This window comes from Anoplopoma fimbria, chromosome 12, assembly GCF_027596085.1.
Source record: "Anoplopoma fimbria isolate UVic2021 breed Golden Eagle Sablefish chromosome 12, Afim_UVic_2022, whole genome shotgun sequence".
Classification (NCBI taxonomy): Eukaryota; Metazoa; Chordata; class Actinopteri; order Perciformes; family Anoplopomatidae; genus Anoplopoma; species Anoplopoma fimbria.
This window is the reverse complement of record NC_072460.1, coordinates 5,642,502-5,660,650: the sequence shown is the minus strand read 5'-3', so window position 1 is coordinate 5,660,650 and position 18,149 is coordinate 5,642,502. Positions and strand designations below refer to the sequence as shown.

Here is an 18,149-nt window from a genome sequence, read left to right as displayed (position 1 = left end):
GGTGCTAGATTTACTTTTGAATTATAATAATGAATTAAATCAAATTAAAAATGTATCAAATATGACTATATGTTGGTGTAGAGTCTACAGATTTCTTGGCAAGGGACTTATTAAAACTGTGTCATTGCAAACAATAAAAAAAAAAAGGCAAATAAAAGCAGTCATGCAATTAAGGCCAAAACACAGCTGAAGAATCATCAAACACTGAAGCTGTTATATATATCCTTGTTTCCCTGCTTCCTTTTTTTCCTGGCCCTCCATATCAGACCCAATCAGCCCCCAACAAGTGGGAAAGAATAGGACCTGAGGAGCCAGTAATGAAGTGTCAAGAGGACATGGACATAATGAGTAAGAGAGCAAAATAAGCAGAGAGAGGTAGAGTAAGGCCAAGGAATCACAGATACCGAAAAAGTCTTCAGGAAAGTGTTGAAACCAGAACTTTGTTAGCTGCATACAGAGCGGTTCCAGGGCCGAGATTTTCTCCTCACACTTCTTTGCAGTGTCAGTTAATCTGCAGTTAATTATGACATCTGCATTACAATCATTACAATGAAAGACGGCGTGTTCTCTGTAGTGGGATACGACGGGTCATATCAGGGTCTGATTTAGAGTTGTGTTTCGATACCGGTATCAACATCGTAAATGTCTCCAATACGACCTAAAACGCTGGATCGGGTATCGCCAAGTATGCAAGTCTATGCACTGAGACACATGAAAAAAAAAGAATCACAGCAGTATAAAAAAAAATATTAGAGAGGTATATATATGTATATATTCCCGACATGTTTTTATCCAACAAAATATTCTGCTTCAATCAATATTTGTTGGCATTTAGCCTTTCAAAAACATTAAACTGTTATAAAAAAACAGTTTGCTCTCTGGCTCACCTCTTTTGTAGGCTACGTTCTCACCATTACAAGCAAGTTCAACTGCTTTAGTTCCCCAGATTTGTTATTTTATGTTTGTTATTTTCTTAAATCTTTCCTTTGTTCGTCGAAGAGTACACTGATTTGCGGCGATCCATACCTATATTGTTGTGTGATGGTATGAACAGAATTATGACACTGACATCTGAGAAAATCTATTTGTCGCGTGACATATTTGAAATTGCCGAGTGATTTATTCGTAGAAATGAGTCGTGTTTCGGTCTGAAACAACCTTGACTGTCAGCTCTGCTCTATATTAGCTCCATTCTTCACTGCTGCCACAATATTCCCATTTCCTGCCATCAGCCCCTCATCCAGATCCTACTCTACAATATAAATAATATTTTCTTTTGCTTTTATCTTCTTTTTATGTGTAACATTATCAGCAGCTGTTGCTATTTGAAAATAGCATTCTGTCACATCGCGATGGCTTGACCTTTATAACTCTACTAAAAGAGAAGATTAATGAAAATAATCATTTGCAGCCATAGTTGACGTGCCTAGTGTGTACAAGATGAATCTCTGCTTTCTCCTGGGTGGAAGGGTTTAAGCCATTGTGTCAACTTTTCACTACACCTCCCCAGCTTGTATCAGAGCCAATGTTTCTGGTGGCAGCAATCTCATGAAGCGATCAAAGAGCAATCAGCTTCCATCAGCTGATGTATATCTGTGCCAAACTTGAAATAATCCTCACTGTTCTATGTGGCAGCCGTCACACAAAGCAATCATACAGCGATTTGTTTCCCTCCAGTCGGAAGTCTGTGCTTCTGGCAATTCTAAAAGTGGAAAGCAATCATAGCAAATAGTCAAATAGCTGTATGCTACTGAACTGGATTGTCTCAGGGCTGAAATAAAACTTTAAGCCATTCCAGTAATTAATGAATCTTCTGCATGGTTGGCGCTAAGTGCTGATAGCTGTCCAGGTTTCACTGCTACTGTTTTTAATTTGGTTGACAATGATCAATCTGCTTTGTTACGAGCAGTGACAGCGTGTGACTGGAATTGTTCTCATTTTCTAGAGTCTTCATGGCAAAAATGTCGTCGTGGAGACGCCTACTGTAGTAGGAACTAGGCAGATTTGAGTAACTGACCAGGTGTTTATACTTCTTTCTTTTAACACAGCCGTGCAAGATGCAGTCAGAATCTTTCACAGCAGTGTGGTTGAGATCAAAATGAGTTATGGGTGTAGTCAGACCAAGGGCGCCGGATGTAGAGGGGTAGGAGTGGGGAAGCGTGGATAAAGGGGAACGCCAACATTTCTAAGTCTGTTTAAAGAAGTTTGGGAGTACTACTGCATATTTGAACCACAATTTTATGCATCCGCCAACCAGTCATGTGGCAGTTAAAAATGTCGTCCACATTGTCATCACTTCATCATTTTATACTATTAGACAATTGGGTGAAATCATCATAGCAAATGAATCCTTGAATTAAGGACAAAAATGTATTTGTGAGGTCACAGTGATTTTTGACCACCAGATTGTAATCAGCTCATCCTTGATTCCAAGTGGATGTTTGCGTCAAAATTTGACTAAATTCCCTCCAGGCGTTTCCTGAGATATCACGTTCACGTTAAATGACTGGACGGACGAACAAAAACTGCCAGGAGGCATAAAAGTTGTATGAATAATTTCGTGGCTGAACAGGAAGCTGTGTGAAGCCTGATAAATGTCCTCAGGGGACGAAGTCTGAAAAAAACAAAAAACACTGGTGTGTTGATTTAGAAAAAAAGGAGCTTAGACCTCTGCAGCCTGCTCCTTATCTCTGCTTGAGGCTATCTGCTATCGGCGTAACACACCCAAATCTCTGACCAAACAGTCAGCGGTGGGGTTCCACTGTGGGTAATGTAGACACCAGGTTTCGATGGGGAAGAAGAGGAAAATGTCTGGAATTTTAAAAAGAAGAAAGATTTCTCTGCTTCTGCTGCAACAATTTTGATCATTTTGTAAAAAAAAAAAAAAAAAAAAAGAAGCTGCATGTTGTGAGTCCTACAATGTTATACGACTGCAATGCTGAATCAGTGAAGTACTGCAGCATGCAGTGCCACTTCCACATGCTCCGAGAGTGTGTGTGTGTGTGTGTGTGTGTGTGTGTGTGTGTGTGTGTGTGTGTGTGTGTGTGTGTGTGTGTGTGTGTGTGTGTGTGTGTGTGTGTGTGTGAGACTGTAAGAGAGGGAGGTGGGGCTGAGCATTGCAGTGCCATTCAGCCATTCAGCCAGATCCTGATTCCATGTTATAGACCTTTTTTCCACAGCAGACATTTAGACATGTCTGAGCAGAGAATGAACAGGTGTAACTAATAACATTAACAATCATTCAATCTAACTGCCTAGTAAGCTGTGACAGGAAGCCATCCTGCTCAATACGGCCCAGAAACCATCTGAAGCGAATAGAATTCAGCCATCATTAAATGTTATTAAGCCACCTGAAATGTTCCTGATGTGACATGTCAAAATGCCCCCAAGAGAAAAAGGTCAATTATGCCTCATCATCTGAAGAAAACCTAAAAAAAAAAAACTCTCATTATAAACAGAATTTTACACCAACATAGTGCATGTCGTCATAAACTTACAAACATGGTTTTGATGATACCACCCTGCTCCAATTCTACAATTTGCTGCACTAAGCTGGGAATGAGCAATCATCCAAATGTGCGCTTGTGCTTGTTATTACGAACACACTGCTGCTGGAAACAAGGCACTGGCTTTATCCCAAGAGGACCAATTGTTGCCAAATAGATGAATGGGACATTAAAACTACAACATGCAAACCCAGCTTCCCAGAACTCCACAGTCCTCCACCTTCTCTGTAGTCCCACCAGCCCCACTGGGTCAACGGGCCGATCAAGGACAATCATGTAAACAATAAAAGGTAATAAACGATAAAACAGCTGCTGGGACACACAGACACACACCCACACATAAACACACAAACCTGTTTGCCTGAGCTACTGTGTGCACTCGAAATCATCCTAACTCGTTTGATTCAACATGGCGGCGTCCTGCTGACATTTGGACCGGCCTCGAGGAGAATCGGGCTCCCACGCTGTGATACGTCGACATCTTCACAGGTGGAGGGAACAAACACAGACATGAGGTCATCACTTTTTTTTTTTTTTTTTCTCACTTTATCTCTGTCTCATATCAAACTGAAAATAGGACCATTAAAGGAATAGTTTAACATTTTGGGACATAAAATGATTGGCTTTCTCGCTGAGAGTTCGCCGAGAAGATTGACACCACACTATATTAAATATTAACCTACTGCCGACTAGCTAACCTGTTAGCATGTTAGCATACGTTTGATGGACTAAACAAATGACATATAATGTGTTAGCTTGGAGGGAGATTTTTTTGAAAACTGTTGCCTGCTGTCTTTATGCTAAGCTAAGCAAAGCTAACCGACCGCTGGCGGTAGCGTCATATTTAGCACAGAGACGTGAGCGTGGTATCAGACTGTTATAGGCATACTCTCGCAAAAACGTCAAACTATTTCTACTAAATCCTTTTCTGCCGGCTTTAACAGGTTAATTGTTATTTTCCCTACATGCACCACCGGTTCTTTCTCCATCTCTCAAACTCTCTCTCTGTCCCCCACTCAGACATCTCACCCAGGCCATCCTCTGTGCCCTGAGTTGGCAAGAAGGATGTCCAAACTGTCCACTGTAAGCTTCCCACTAATCCTCTGATGGGAATATTGGCTCAGTTCCACACTCATCCGCGCGGTTAATGTCTGTAGCTGGCTGGTGTGCTGGTGTGTGTGTGTGTGTGTGTGTGTGTGTGTGTGTGTGTGTGTGTGTGTGTGTGTGTGGCAGCTTGTAACCCCCTCCGTGTGGCATGATTCTCAGCTGATCGCCATAGCGACACTGCATGAAGCATCTGCACCTCATCAAGTTTACGGGAAAAATGATTGGATGATCAGGACTTTTTGCAGTTTAGATACTGTATCAGCTTCCCAGCATGCACCGGGGCAACAGATAAGTGTCAGTTACTACGAGCCGACTTCCTTAGAGGGAGCCTCACACGTCCTGGCTCATGATTACGAGGGTAATATACTTATTACAGTGCATTACTTTTCGTACAAGTACAAACAAATGTATGAGAACAGCCTGAAAACAGGAAATCAAGCACAGCACAACTTCAGTTGGATCCATAGATTACAAAGTGCTTTTTAAATACAGCACAACAGAAATGGTTTAGTTGCATCACTTTAAATCAGTGGTACCAAACTGTAATAGTTCATTATGGCAAATGAATGATGATTGAATATAATTAACAGGTTCTCTTAATGAATGCGGGGCCACAAGAGCTCAGCATGGTTTATGCACTGAACTGTGCATACAGGCATGGTTGATGGATGAGGCCCCAGGCTACCATCACAAATAACACCGAGCGGGTCATTTAAGGACAACAGCCACACTGCTTCCAGTAGATCACCATGAAATGACCAGAAGATGATGGTTACAAGAGAGCAGCGGGAGGTGGAGCAGAGAAGGCATACAAAACGGGCAGAACAGATGTGAAATGCAGTCGTTCGTCCAGGGAAACGGCTTCGTTAAAGAAAACTGTGTCCTCTTGTGGTCTCTGACCCGTGGTTTGAACTTTAGTATAAATTCCGCTGCAAAGTTTGCGGCTCAATCGTTTATGCAGCGAAATAAAGCAAGATTTTATTAACAATCAACAAACACTAACAAGAAGAATTTTATCTCCTCCTCCAGATGGAACTGACGCTGCTTAAAGCTATAAATAGATGAAGCAATTCAATTTAAACTGCTTACATCGTGTGGGGAAGGGAAAATAAACGTTTTGCACTTTAATTAATCCATATCTAACAAGCCATTGTGCCGGCTACAACATCAACAGCTAATTTCATACATGGATAATTCTATCCTCCGACAGTCCTTCTGCCATTGTCCCTCACTGTCCCTCACTGTCCCTCACTGTCCCTCACCCCGGGGACGGCAGAGAGGCAGAGCAGCCTCCCCGCTGAGTCCTGGTGTTCACAATGAGAGCTGCCACGCAGCACTACGCCTCTCCGCCGGATCCAGAGAGACAGGCCCAGACGCCGCACGTCAGCTGTAATCCTCATTATGCAAATGGACTGACACCAAGTTAGGAGCAATCACTGCAGGTCTGGTGGGAACAGTTTATAGCAACAAGCTACAGAGGCAGAGGGAGAGGAGGGAGGCAGGGGACAAGTTGGAATCTGATTTAGAGGAGAGCAACATCTCTTTAAGCAGACCTGACAGCAGCATGCAGCAGACAGTACGGGGAGCGTTATGGATGGTTGGAGGGATGGAGGAGGGGGGAGGGAGGGAGGGAGGGGAGGGAGGGAGGGTGAAGCAACCACAACACCTGGAGACTCCACTCAGTTAAAAAAAGTTGCTCCAAAAACCGGAATAAAGACTCCAGGCCGATCTACCGGTGGTGACTCACAGCTGCATCCAGATGTTGTCCATGCAGCAGCAGATGGCATCGGGCTCCTCTAGGAAAAGAGCATCTCATCAAACAGCTGGATGTACAACCCCCCCCCCCCACCCCCACCCCCTGCAACCTCCAACTACAGCGGCACAACACCGTGGCACCGTCACTTCAGCCATCCAAACTTGCAAAAAGCTCTGCATTATTATTATTATTATTATTATTATTATTGACATGGATATGGCATCACTTTCCTTGTTTACTTGTGTGTTGTACCTGCTGTTACACTCTTTATTGCCGCTGTTGAGGCTCTAATAAAAGGATTATTGTATCTTAATACTAAACTGATTTCCGCCGCTGTTGCGCTCCATCCGCGTCATCAAACTTAGGACGCACACCTGTTCGCACCTCAGCTGATGGCCATTAGCAGCCCCCCCCCCCACCACCACATGTGCGCGCACGGAGGAGAGGTGAGGCGCACCGCGTTGACCTCCCGCATGCGAAGTCCTCCGAGGACAAACCAGGTTTAAAAACAATAAAAGTCACACGTGAGACCCAGAGGGGGTCTTACCTTGTTTATGTCCGCGGGGGGTCGGCGGTGCGTCGGAGCGGCTCCGCGTAAACGTTTGGACACGGAGCGGTGAGCGGTGAGCGGTGGAGATGCCGCTCCCGATGGCTCCCGATCAGTGACGGAACCAACAGTTACCTCCGTCCTCCCAACCACTGGCTCAACGGTACTCCCCCCACACCTCCTCCTCCTCCTCCTCTCGTCTCCTCCCCTCTCTCTCTCTCTCTCTCTCTCTCTCTCTCTCTCTCTCTCACCAGCGCGCATATAAACAACCCAGAAACAGTCGCAGTGCCAGCTTGTCCCTCCACCATGCTCAGGTGACACCACCAGTCACCCTCATCACCTTCATCACCCTCATCACCATCATCATCACCCTCATCACCATCATCACCCTCATCATCATCATCATCATCATCACCCTCATCACCCTCATCATCATCACCCTCATCATCATCATCACCCTCATCATCATCATCACCAGTCACCCTCATCACCATCACCCTCATCACCATCACCCTCATCATCATCACCCTCATCATCATCATCACCCTCATCATCATCATCACCAGTCACCCTCATCATCATCACCCTCATCATCATCATCACCTCATCATCACCCTTCATCATCCACCATCATCATCACACCATCATCATCACCAGTCACCCACCCTCATCATCATCACCTCATCATCATCATCACCCTCATCATCATCACCCATCACCCTCATCACCAGTCACCCTCATCATCATCACCCTCATCATCATCACCTCATCATCATCATCACCCTCATCATCACCCTCATCATCATCACCTCATCATCATCACCCTCATCACCATCACCCTCATCATCATCACCCTCATCACCATCACCTTCATCATCATCACCCTCATCATCATCATCATCATCCTCATCACCAGTCACCCTCACCCTCATCATCACCTCATCACCATCACCAGTCACCCTCATCATCATCACCCTCATCATCATCATCATCATCATCATCATCATCATCATCACCCCTCTGACTCCAACGTGTTACATGCACGCGCTGCTGCTTTAGTGTTGTGATGTGTTGAGGTGCTCGCGCGTCCCCGGCGGTATCAGGTGAGTCCGCGCTCACCTGCAGGGTGAGGCTGCTGCCTCTGAGGTGACGGAGGTGACGGAGCTGCGCTGCTGCCCTCGTGCGGTCTGAGGGGACCACACTGACCACCACACAAACACAACGGAACCACAGGTTCTTCACAGGCTTTAATAGTATTAATATTATCCAGTGGGTTTTAGTTTTCATTTTATGTTATGCATTCTACATATATTTTTTATATTTTGTCTTTTTTTTATCAAGTGTGTTTTACTTTCAATATGTTTAATGTGCATTTTTTACTATTTGTATTTTGCCTAATTTGTGCTGCATGTCTTGTATGATCGATGTATTAAATAAAAGAAGTCTTGTTTCACACTGGAGGAACAGGTGGGAAGAAGCACAGTAGACTACAGCAGTAATTCAAATTCTAAATAGGAAAGCAAAGATGACCGATGGGATAAAGCACCTGTAAGAGTGTGTGTGTTTATATAAGTGTGTGTGTGTGACTGTGATGCGTTTATCATACATGCAACTCTGTGGTATCACTGTCAATACTGAAGATTGACAGATCAGAGCAAAGTAGAACATAACAGAAGTAATATTCTTCTCGTCCTCATTCTGTTCGTCTCAGCTGCCACTGTTGACTCATCTTTGTTAGTAAACCATCAAATGCTCAGTTAATTGCCAGCAGCGCTGCTATCGTCAATCTCAATCAGCCTGGGACAGACCATAATGTGTTTGACCTCGTTGTAATGAAGCAGTCAATTACTCGAATGCTTGAGGAGAGAACCAGAACAGTTTTGTATCAGGGTGTTGATTAGACGTGTTGGATATTTGCTTTATAACAGCTGGAAGGTTAAACAGATGTTTTTAATGTTCATTACAACATGCCAAAGCACACTAATTAAAGCACTGACCACACTTTGTAATGTCTTTAATTAAACCCAAGTGGACACACACACACACACACACACACGTCAGGCTTTAGTTGTCATTATGCAAAAAAACAAACAGTTCATCAGAAAACACAGCAATTTATTTAACAGTGAAGGGAAACATTTAGCATCAGAAAAATAAATAAATGACAGTTTTCAAGTTTTTTTTATGCAATGCGCATTCAAATTCGTGGCAGCATCAGAATCCATGGTAACCACATGATGTGATGACACTTCAGTGCACAATATCAAAGTATTTGAGATTGCTTCAGTACAGTTGAGTGTGCAAAACTCTTCATGGGCAGAGCCAAGCTGGCTGACAACTAAATGGCGTCCTAACATATCCAGTGCAAAACTCAGTCCTCCTGCGAGCTCATATAAACATAGTGATGATTAGCTTCAGTGGTTATTACCAAGCCTACAGACCATAAAGCATGGCAATATAAAATCAATATTACAAAGTCAATGTTGTGATGCTGTGACAAACCTACTGCGTGGTGTATTGCATACTTTATTACAGATGTTTTCATTTTGTGTGAGTCAGCTTATCTCGCATTCTGCTTCAGCAAACTGCATTATATATTTTTGGGTGCCAGGTTATGGCTGCATGATCAATAGGGACAGGTATCATTAGGATTTTAAGGTTGTACTCATTCAATTACACAACACAGCAGTGGTCTTTGCAGACACACCTGGCACTGCCAGAGGTCTGAACTCTACGGAGTGCTCCTTTCTAGTCTTATTAATGTATTCACTTGCATCTTCTCCATTAACGGTAATCCATGTAATGAAAAGGTACATCACTGATATCATCACTCCACTTTTAAACCTGCATTAGAGTATTTTCCTCAACTTATTTATATCGTTTCCATTCATCTGTCTCTCTACATTTTGACCTGAGGAAAGAAATGGATATTAAAAATCTCCCTGAAAGCTTAACAATAAATAAATCTAAAAACCCTTAAAAGCAAAAGATAACCATAAGCTACACACACATTCAACTTATTTAATGTGTAACCCAAGGATGTTTTTATTAAAAACACATCCAAAACCCACGTTCAACCTAATGATATGTCTATAGATCACTCTATACATACTGTATGAACTGCTCTGACTAATCCATCATGGATATGGATTACTCTAACCTGATCACATCAGGAAATAATTATGTATCCAATAAGGTGTCTTTTGTTATTCCCACCAGAAATACAGTCACATTAGATTACAGTTGAAGTCGGTATCTGATGCAATGTCTTTAGAATGTGTTTATAGTGGGCATTGAGGTAATACCCTTTTGTTAGAAAACATACTTTTTCAGTCATCGAGGCGTGTTCAAGTATAACCTTTCAGTTCTAAACGGATGTAAACAATGCAGACGATGATCAACACTAAATTGAAACCATCTAAAGGGAGAAGCTACAGGAGAGCATCACACCCTGAGGATGGCATACGAAGATTCTACTGGCTAGCCAAGAACGCAAGACTTGAAGGTTTTTTTTTTCCACCATACCTGACCCCAATTATGCTGTCTGACACAAATGTCAGAGAGTTGGGGCAATTATCCCGTGGCGTGATTAGTAGCTGAGTCTTTGATGCAATCAAAGACTCTGGTCTGGCCACTTAAGTGCTTAATCAAGCCAATAACACTTTTTTGTGGTGGTTCACCTCAGGACAGTAGACAAGTACAATCTATTTGTGAAGTGCCCTGTGTTTAATCTGACATCCTTTGACTGCTCCCCTGGAGGAGATACAATGCTAGTGATGAACAGTGTGAGATGAAACTGCTCATCTAGCTGCCATTGTTCCATAATAACTGATCCTTCTTTATCTGCCTATTTATTCCTGTTACCTTCCTCCATATGAAAACTTCTTCCATTAGTGGTCCGATGACCTCCGGTCCTTCAGTACGTCATCAGCCTTTGTGTTTAATAGCCCAACCTACATGGCTACTGGGATTGTGGAGTCTGGGTTAATGGAACCCTACACTGGAGGTTGATGGTGCAGACATACAGGTGAACTGTGTTCTAGCCTGCCCCCTGCTGGAGATTCCTCTCGTAGTTTTCCAGGCAGATGTGGACGCGCTGAGTGAAGTAGTCCGGCTGAGAAATGGCCTGGAGGAGGTTGGTCTGGACCAGCGCGAGGTCATACAGCTCAGAGGTGCTGGCTGTGCGAGTCTCAGCGCCACCTGGGTCCAGGAAAACCTGAGACACACACAGAGAGAAAGGGAGAAACCAAAGGAAAGGAGAGAGGGGGACATCAGGTTAGCTTTCTGGACCAACTGTAGTCTTGCCAACACTGCGTCTGTCAGAGCTACTTTACTGTGACATAGCTGCATAAAAAAGTACCAAAAACCTTATAATACACATAATAGTATCTAAAGAGACCATAGCATGAACAACACACTGACAACAGATACATATACACACACACACAATAGTTGAGAATTGTAAGCAAACATTGCACAGAGTGCATGCTTGGAGATGATGGTTGGTTTTGACACACACAAGATGATTCCCAAAAGTTGAAAAGGTCTTAGTGAGAAATAGCTCTTACAATCTTTGGTTAAAGAAGCTTAAAAGTAAGTTATGTGTAATACTCAAGAGCAACCTGCAGTGACTCTTAAGTGTTCATATTGATCATGTATATCATGTATATATTGAATTGAGTTCCATTTCGCTGCTCCAGGTGCAGGGTCCTTGAACAGGACACGGTCTTGTTTTACAAGGACATTTGAATGGAATGGAGCCATCGTTCATATTATCAAGTGTGCATAACACTTGTGCTTTCCCTACTATGACATGTAAAACTTATATGAAAATAGATAGATAGGGTCCTTCACTAAATAATTGAATGATGTAGAGACATAAAACAAAATACAGACAACATTCAGAACATAACTTCATCATCAGGGAATAAAGGACGTCTAGAGCAAGTAAGTAGATCTATTTTGAAATACGGACAGGATAATTTGATATGAATACAGTCGTTTTATCAATTCTGTGAGGAGGAGCCAAACTGGAAAATAATGAGGATACAAATGACTTTTGCTCCTGCAGCTGATCACTTCTTTGATAACTGTAGAGCATCAGACAAATCAGGCTGCACTGTCAAAGAGTTAGAAAGACAAAAAAGCAAAAACGCATAATTACAGCAAAGAGAAAGGGTGGGGCATCGGGGGGGTTCATTCATTATAAACCAAGTTGCAATTCTAGCTCATTATACACAGAGCCAGTGTGATGCTAAAAGAGTTCCACTGCCTGCTTTTATCCACTGACAGATGGGGTTCCTTTAAAAACAGCTGTAGACGACAAGAAAGAAACACCACATCCACTGCAGCTAGTCGAACAAAATGACGGGATCTGTGTGAAGGTTTCTTCTAGCTGCAGGTCTCAACACGGACTCAACGGTTATGTAACAGAGCGCTGGGATTTCGCTCTCAGAGCATGAAATGAAATGACACAGCAGTGCTACTAACACGTGTTTACACGGCTCCAATATAAACACTGAATCATTTTCAGAGTGGAAATAGCACTCGTCATTTGTTTGGAGTCAATTTGAGATGTGCTACAAACCTGTGAATGCAGTAACGACAATAATGATTGCCAGTAGTGCTTGATGTATTCTATAATGACCCGACGTAGAAGACGTGACATTACCTTGGGATGAACGATGGTGTCCTCGTCGTTCTGTCGGATGTTGTCGTCTATGAAGATGTGCTGAACATGTTGATCAAAGGGGTCGACCCACAGCGGCTTCCCCCCACGGATGGAGAAGGTATTACTGGCCCACCTGAACGAGAAACAGGCCCATATAGATAGAGGATGGACATCACTAAACCCACGTCCGTGATGGCTTGGCTGAGTGCATTACATACCAGTCAAAGTGGTCCTGAAAGCCCCCCAGGTCCTGGACTGAGCTCAGGTACTGGTACAGGCCTCTGTCTCCATCGCGAGTGGACAGGCGCTCCTCGGCTCGGCTCAGGACGGTTCCCTTCTTGCTGCAGCGGATCTTGCCCGGAGTCATATTCACATTTAACTGAGCCGGGAGTGACAGGAAGACAGAGTCAGAGAGAGAGAAACAGAGAGGGAGGATCACTCTCAACTCTAAAAGCAAGACTAACTTTTTTATAATTAATGAATGGCCTCTGGCAGACATGACCCAGATTCATTGTGATATCAGAGCCAAACTTTCTCAGACATAAAAAAAAAAACAATAAAAAAAAAAAGGATGTGCCAGCTACATAAAATACAACTCTGGCATTCTGTGTCTTTAGGGAAGGGATACATCTTTCTGGAAAAACAAGTACAAGTATATGAAAAAATAGATGTGTATATAAATATTATATAAATAGATAAATAGTACCAATGACCAAAACAAAAATTTGAATAAAACATAATATACAAGTCAAGTGTTCTGTAGGTCGTAAGCTTTACAAAAAGTGCAAAGAAATAAATCCTTTATATACATGTATTGGTAACACAGTATGTACATGTATATGAACGGTATGTACAGCGTGTAGCATCTGAATGTGTCTGTTCTGGGCTGCTGTAGAGACATGGCAGTACAACATGGTAGAGGAACCGCTCTCTATATGAATGGCTATTTCTAAGCGATGGAAAACATAAAGACTCATAGTTCCGGGGTGATTAAAACATGGCTATGAATATTATATTCAATATCTGCAAATAAACTCACATTATGTCCTGTGAGTTACGTCCGCTCTGTCTGTCTGAAGCAATATATGAAGAGCATGATGTGACAGGAGTCTGTTTGAATAAGATTGCCTCCATGCTCTTCACTAGACAGCTCACTTTGCCCGACAGCCTCACTTTCTGACATCTCTTCCACCTCCCAGCATCCGTCCATCCCACTCGCCGCTGAGAATCAAAGTGTTCTACTCCAGTGCGCTAACAAGTCTGGGTATCAAATCTTGGGAGGGTCTTTGTTAAAAGGCAAAGACAGCCCTGCTGTTCAGAAAACATCTTCCCAGTCACCCAAACACACCAGTGCACAAACATTCACTGCAGAACCCTACAGCCCATCCAAAAATAAAAAAAGTGAACAGTTTATAGCACACTATTGTTCTTATTACTGCAGTTAGGTTGCAAACACAATGTTGTGTCACAGTAAAGAGGTACAGCACACTTAAATGGGTTTTTTGAGCTGTAAATATATGACTGCACTGTGATGAAACACATCAGTGTTAACACTGACATTTCTTTCCAAAAGTATAAAATCTGTAGTTCATGGGTTTAGAATGTCTCAACACGCCATCTACTCTTTAAATCAGCTATGGACCTTGCAGGCAATGTTGACTGGTCGGAACTAATCTAGATCATAAAATGTATATTAAAAAAAAGAGAAAACTAAGAAACTCCTTCTCATAAATCCATGCACTGCCCTTTCCTTCCTCAGCCCCTTGCCAAACTTTGTATTATTTTTTTTTGCATTTTTCTAAATGATGCGTTGCATGGAGTTATGCTGAGACCTGAGGGTGAAGTTACACTTTGAGTACTTTCTATGCTTCTATGCATTTAAGAGCAAAAGAGTCCTTTAGATTGACAATGTCGCACTGATGCACACTGATGTACATCAAGAGACTTTTCTGGAGCAAATAAGGCACGGTTGTAAACAAAGACCAGGACAAAGTTCATGGTAATTATAGGCTTTTTCTCTGACATACTATTCAGAATATTTTCACTGCTTTGTTGCCGTCACACAGCCCTAACCAGACACTGAAGCTTGTCTAACAATGGAGTGCTGTGAACACTTTGAGTGACACAGCACCATTCCAGAAGTCGTTTTCATTGGGAGCCGTTGACACGAAGCTACAAACGGACGCCAGACGCTACTGATGACGCGCTACAACTCAGGGAGTGGAGCGGGTCTTTTTTTCAGCGCTCCAATGACGCAGTGAAGCATTAATCAATCACCTTGTTCTGTTTCTTCCACACAAAAAAAACGCAGTTAGCCAGTTCCTAGTGCTCTTTAACAATATAACTAAGTCAACAAGCTATTAAAATTACTGTATTTGTCAAAGGAGTCTTGTGGCTTTGAATAGAACACACACACACACACACACACACACACACGAACACACACACGCACACACACACACACACACACACACACACACACACACACACACACACACACACACACACACACACACACACACACACACACACACGAACACACACACACACACACACACACACACACACAAAAGGGCTGTCTGATGATGAGGTAAAGAGATAAATATGTTCTAAATATAGCGTAGGTAAAACACTTGACTATGGATAAGTAACTCATACAACACCACTTCAAACCATCCAAACTGTCCCTTTAAGACAGCGTTATATAGAGTTGCTGTAAAGTCCACTCAGGCAGTGTGTGTGTGTGTGTGTGTCGACGGGCAATACTGTAAATGTAAACCAGACATTACCTTATCCCTGTTTATTTACACTAAACCATCCGCTAGACTTTAGTGTGTTGTTAAAAGAACTGACCCTTTAACTTAGAAGAAAAAAAACATGGTACACCACTGTATTTCACTTGTGGCATAATAATAAATAAGTGTGATCCTACTTCTACCTTGAGATCGGGCAGATCAGGGAACAGTGGATGAGCCCCTTCGTTCAGTGCTCTGGATACGGCACTCAGCACACGAGGTAGGTCAGCTCCAAACGTACGGAACACGACGGCGAACTCCCTCCCCTCCTGAACCAGGTCTTTGAGCAGCTGGAAGAAGGAGGGGAGGATCCAGTGGTACAGTCGTCCTCCCTCGTCTTTTACAGACAGCTCTCTGTCCGCCTGCAGGGAGCAGAGTCAGACAGGTCAGTGACACGTACTTACATCAGGGATCAGGGAGGATACATTGGTTTAAACAATAAAGAATATGAGGAACAGAAGAAATGATTTCTGAGATCAGTTGTTGAACTTTATACAGACACTTTCCATCTCTTATATGATGCTTGCCTTGGTGCCCTCGGGCCAGCGGAACAGGTCCAGATGCTCATCCAGAATCTTGCGGAAACGTTGCCCCGCAGCGGATGTAAAACCCGGCGTCCGTCCAAATTGAGAGTAGTAACTTACAGCACCGTTGCACGGCGGGAGCAGGGAGGTCGAGTCGCTCAGCCATTCCCACTGTCCTGCATGGAGGGTGAGGAGAAGAAGGTGTTTTGTGTGAATCATAAAACATCACATACTTTATGGACGATGGAAGGGCAGTATCCTGGCTCCCAAGGTTGTTCTGTGGCTCTCAGAGCAATTCAAAATCTCTTATAGGATAAAAATTCAGTAGTGCAGCAGGAAAGGACATGTCTAGTCATTGGCATTCATGGTTTTCATTGTCTCTGATGACTTCTTGGCAGCCTGACACACGCATACATAGGGACATTAATATGCTCCAACAAACAGATGAAGGCTCTAATGAATGGCCCTAGACTAAGACTGGGCCAATATTCAATATGAGGATTTATCGCCTGTCAATGGAATCTCATCATGATGAAATCATACATGACGATATCGTAATACTCAATAATGTCGTCTAAATGGATAATAACAACCACGTACTCATTTTGTTCTTATTTTTGTACTTACATTCATAATTAATTGAGAAAATATGTTCTTGTCAAATAATTAATTCAAACAGGATTAAATACATTTTATTGAATAACCACAAAACCTGCTGTATGGTGATATTAAGGCAGGTAGTTATATCGATATGAGATGAACTATAAGGTGATTATATAATATATATATATATATATATATATATATATATATATATAAATTATACTTCCACATTAGAATAAAGAACATGACCTGCCCTTAGGCATATGTGTCATTCCAATTCCATTTCAATAAATCCCAACATTATCTTATTTTTTCGTTAACTTGGCTGATGGATCAAACACACAACACAGAACACAGAGTCCTCGTGTTAAATGTTAAAGTAACGTTACTATTTAATGTTAAATGTTATTCTAATATATAACGTAAATATATCCATATATTATCTTTATTCTAATGTATATAGGTATATATTTACTTCCACATTAGAATAAAGAACATGACCTGCCCTTAGGCATATGTGTCATTCCAATTCCATTTCAATAAATCCCAACATTATCTTATTTTTGTTAACCTTGGCTGATGGATCAAACACACAACACAGAGTCCTCGTGTCTTTGTGTTAAATGTTAAAGTGTTAAATAAAGTAACGTTACTATATAATCTTTATTCTAATGTGGATAAATATATATATATATTATATATAATATATATATATAATATATATATATATATATATATATATAAATATATATAATATATATATATATAAATAATATATATATTTACTTCCACATTAGAATAAAGAACATGACCTGCACAAACACTAGAGACTGAACTAATAACTGAGAAATAGCTGTCAGGCTTTATTTATCCTTAGGCATATGTGTGTTTAATAAATCCCAACATTATCTCATTTTTGTTACCTTGGCTGATGGATCAAACACACAACACAGACCACAGAGACTTCGTGTCTTTGTGTTAAATGTTAAATGTTAAAGTAACGTTACTATCCAGTAATCTCCCGCTTTACCCTGTCTGCTCATCCTCCCCAGGTGACAGTAGAGAGGAAGTAGTCCAGGGCAGCCGCCGGCCCCTGGCCCGTCACGGTGTCCGACACCAGCACGGTGTTGTTCAGGTCGATGTGCAGCACCAGCTTCTTCCTCTGGTGGTGGTTCGGGGTCCCCGCGGGGTCACCTGCGGTCCCGAACACGGGCTCGGTGACGTGTCCGCCGTCTCTCCCGGCATGCTCTTCAGCTTCGCGGCCGCTGTTCTCCCCGGACTCCGCCATTGACGACGGTTATTGGTTTGTGAATATTTCAACTAAAAACTTGCCCCCTGACCGGCTCAGTTGCCATTGTGATTTACCGGTGAGTTACTTCCTCGTTCCTCCATGCTGCCTCCTCCTTTTTTCTTCTTCTTCTTCTGCGGCTCAATAGTGGCTCGTTATTCCACCAGACGGAGGAAAGAGCGCCCTCTCCCGGTGATGAGAGGTATTTAGAGTCGTGACGTCAAAGTAGCGTCAGGTGACGTTTTATCCACACAGGTGTATTAGATTAGATTAGATTAGATTAGATTAAACTTTATTGTCATTGCACAGAGTACAAGTACTAGTACAACGAAATGCAGTTTTAGCATCTAAC

The 18,149-nt window shown here is 42.4% G+C and overlaps 1 protein-coding gene across 2 annotated transcripts; it reads right to left on the bottom strand.

Annotated features, from left to right (window-relative positions):
• Nucleotides 1-8,978: 8,978 nt before the first annotated feature.
• si:dkey-32e6.3 (uncharacterized) lies at nt 8,979-17,611 on the bottom strand. 2 transcript variants are annotated; one of them, XM_054609605.1, is made up of 6 exons: nt 17,540-17,611; nt 15,910-16,082; nt 15,520-15,744; nt 12,806-12,966; nt 12,588-12,720; nt 8,979-11,132 (listed from the first exon to the last, which is right to left on the bottom strand). In XM_054609605.1, exons 1-6 carry the CDS (start codon nt 17,550-17,552, stop codon nt 10,956-10,958), a joined length of 882 nt encoding a protein of 293 aa, XP_054465580.1. In that variant the 5' UTR covers nt 17,553-17,611; the 3' UTR covers nt 8,979-10,955. The 2 variants fall into 2 exon arrangements, with proteins under 2 accessions (XP_054465580.1, XP_054465581.1); XM_054609606.1 differs by having other exon boundaries at nt 15,526-15,744.
• Nucleotides 17,612-18,149: the final 538 nt, after the last annotated feature.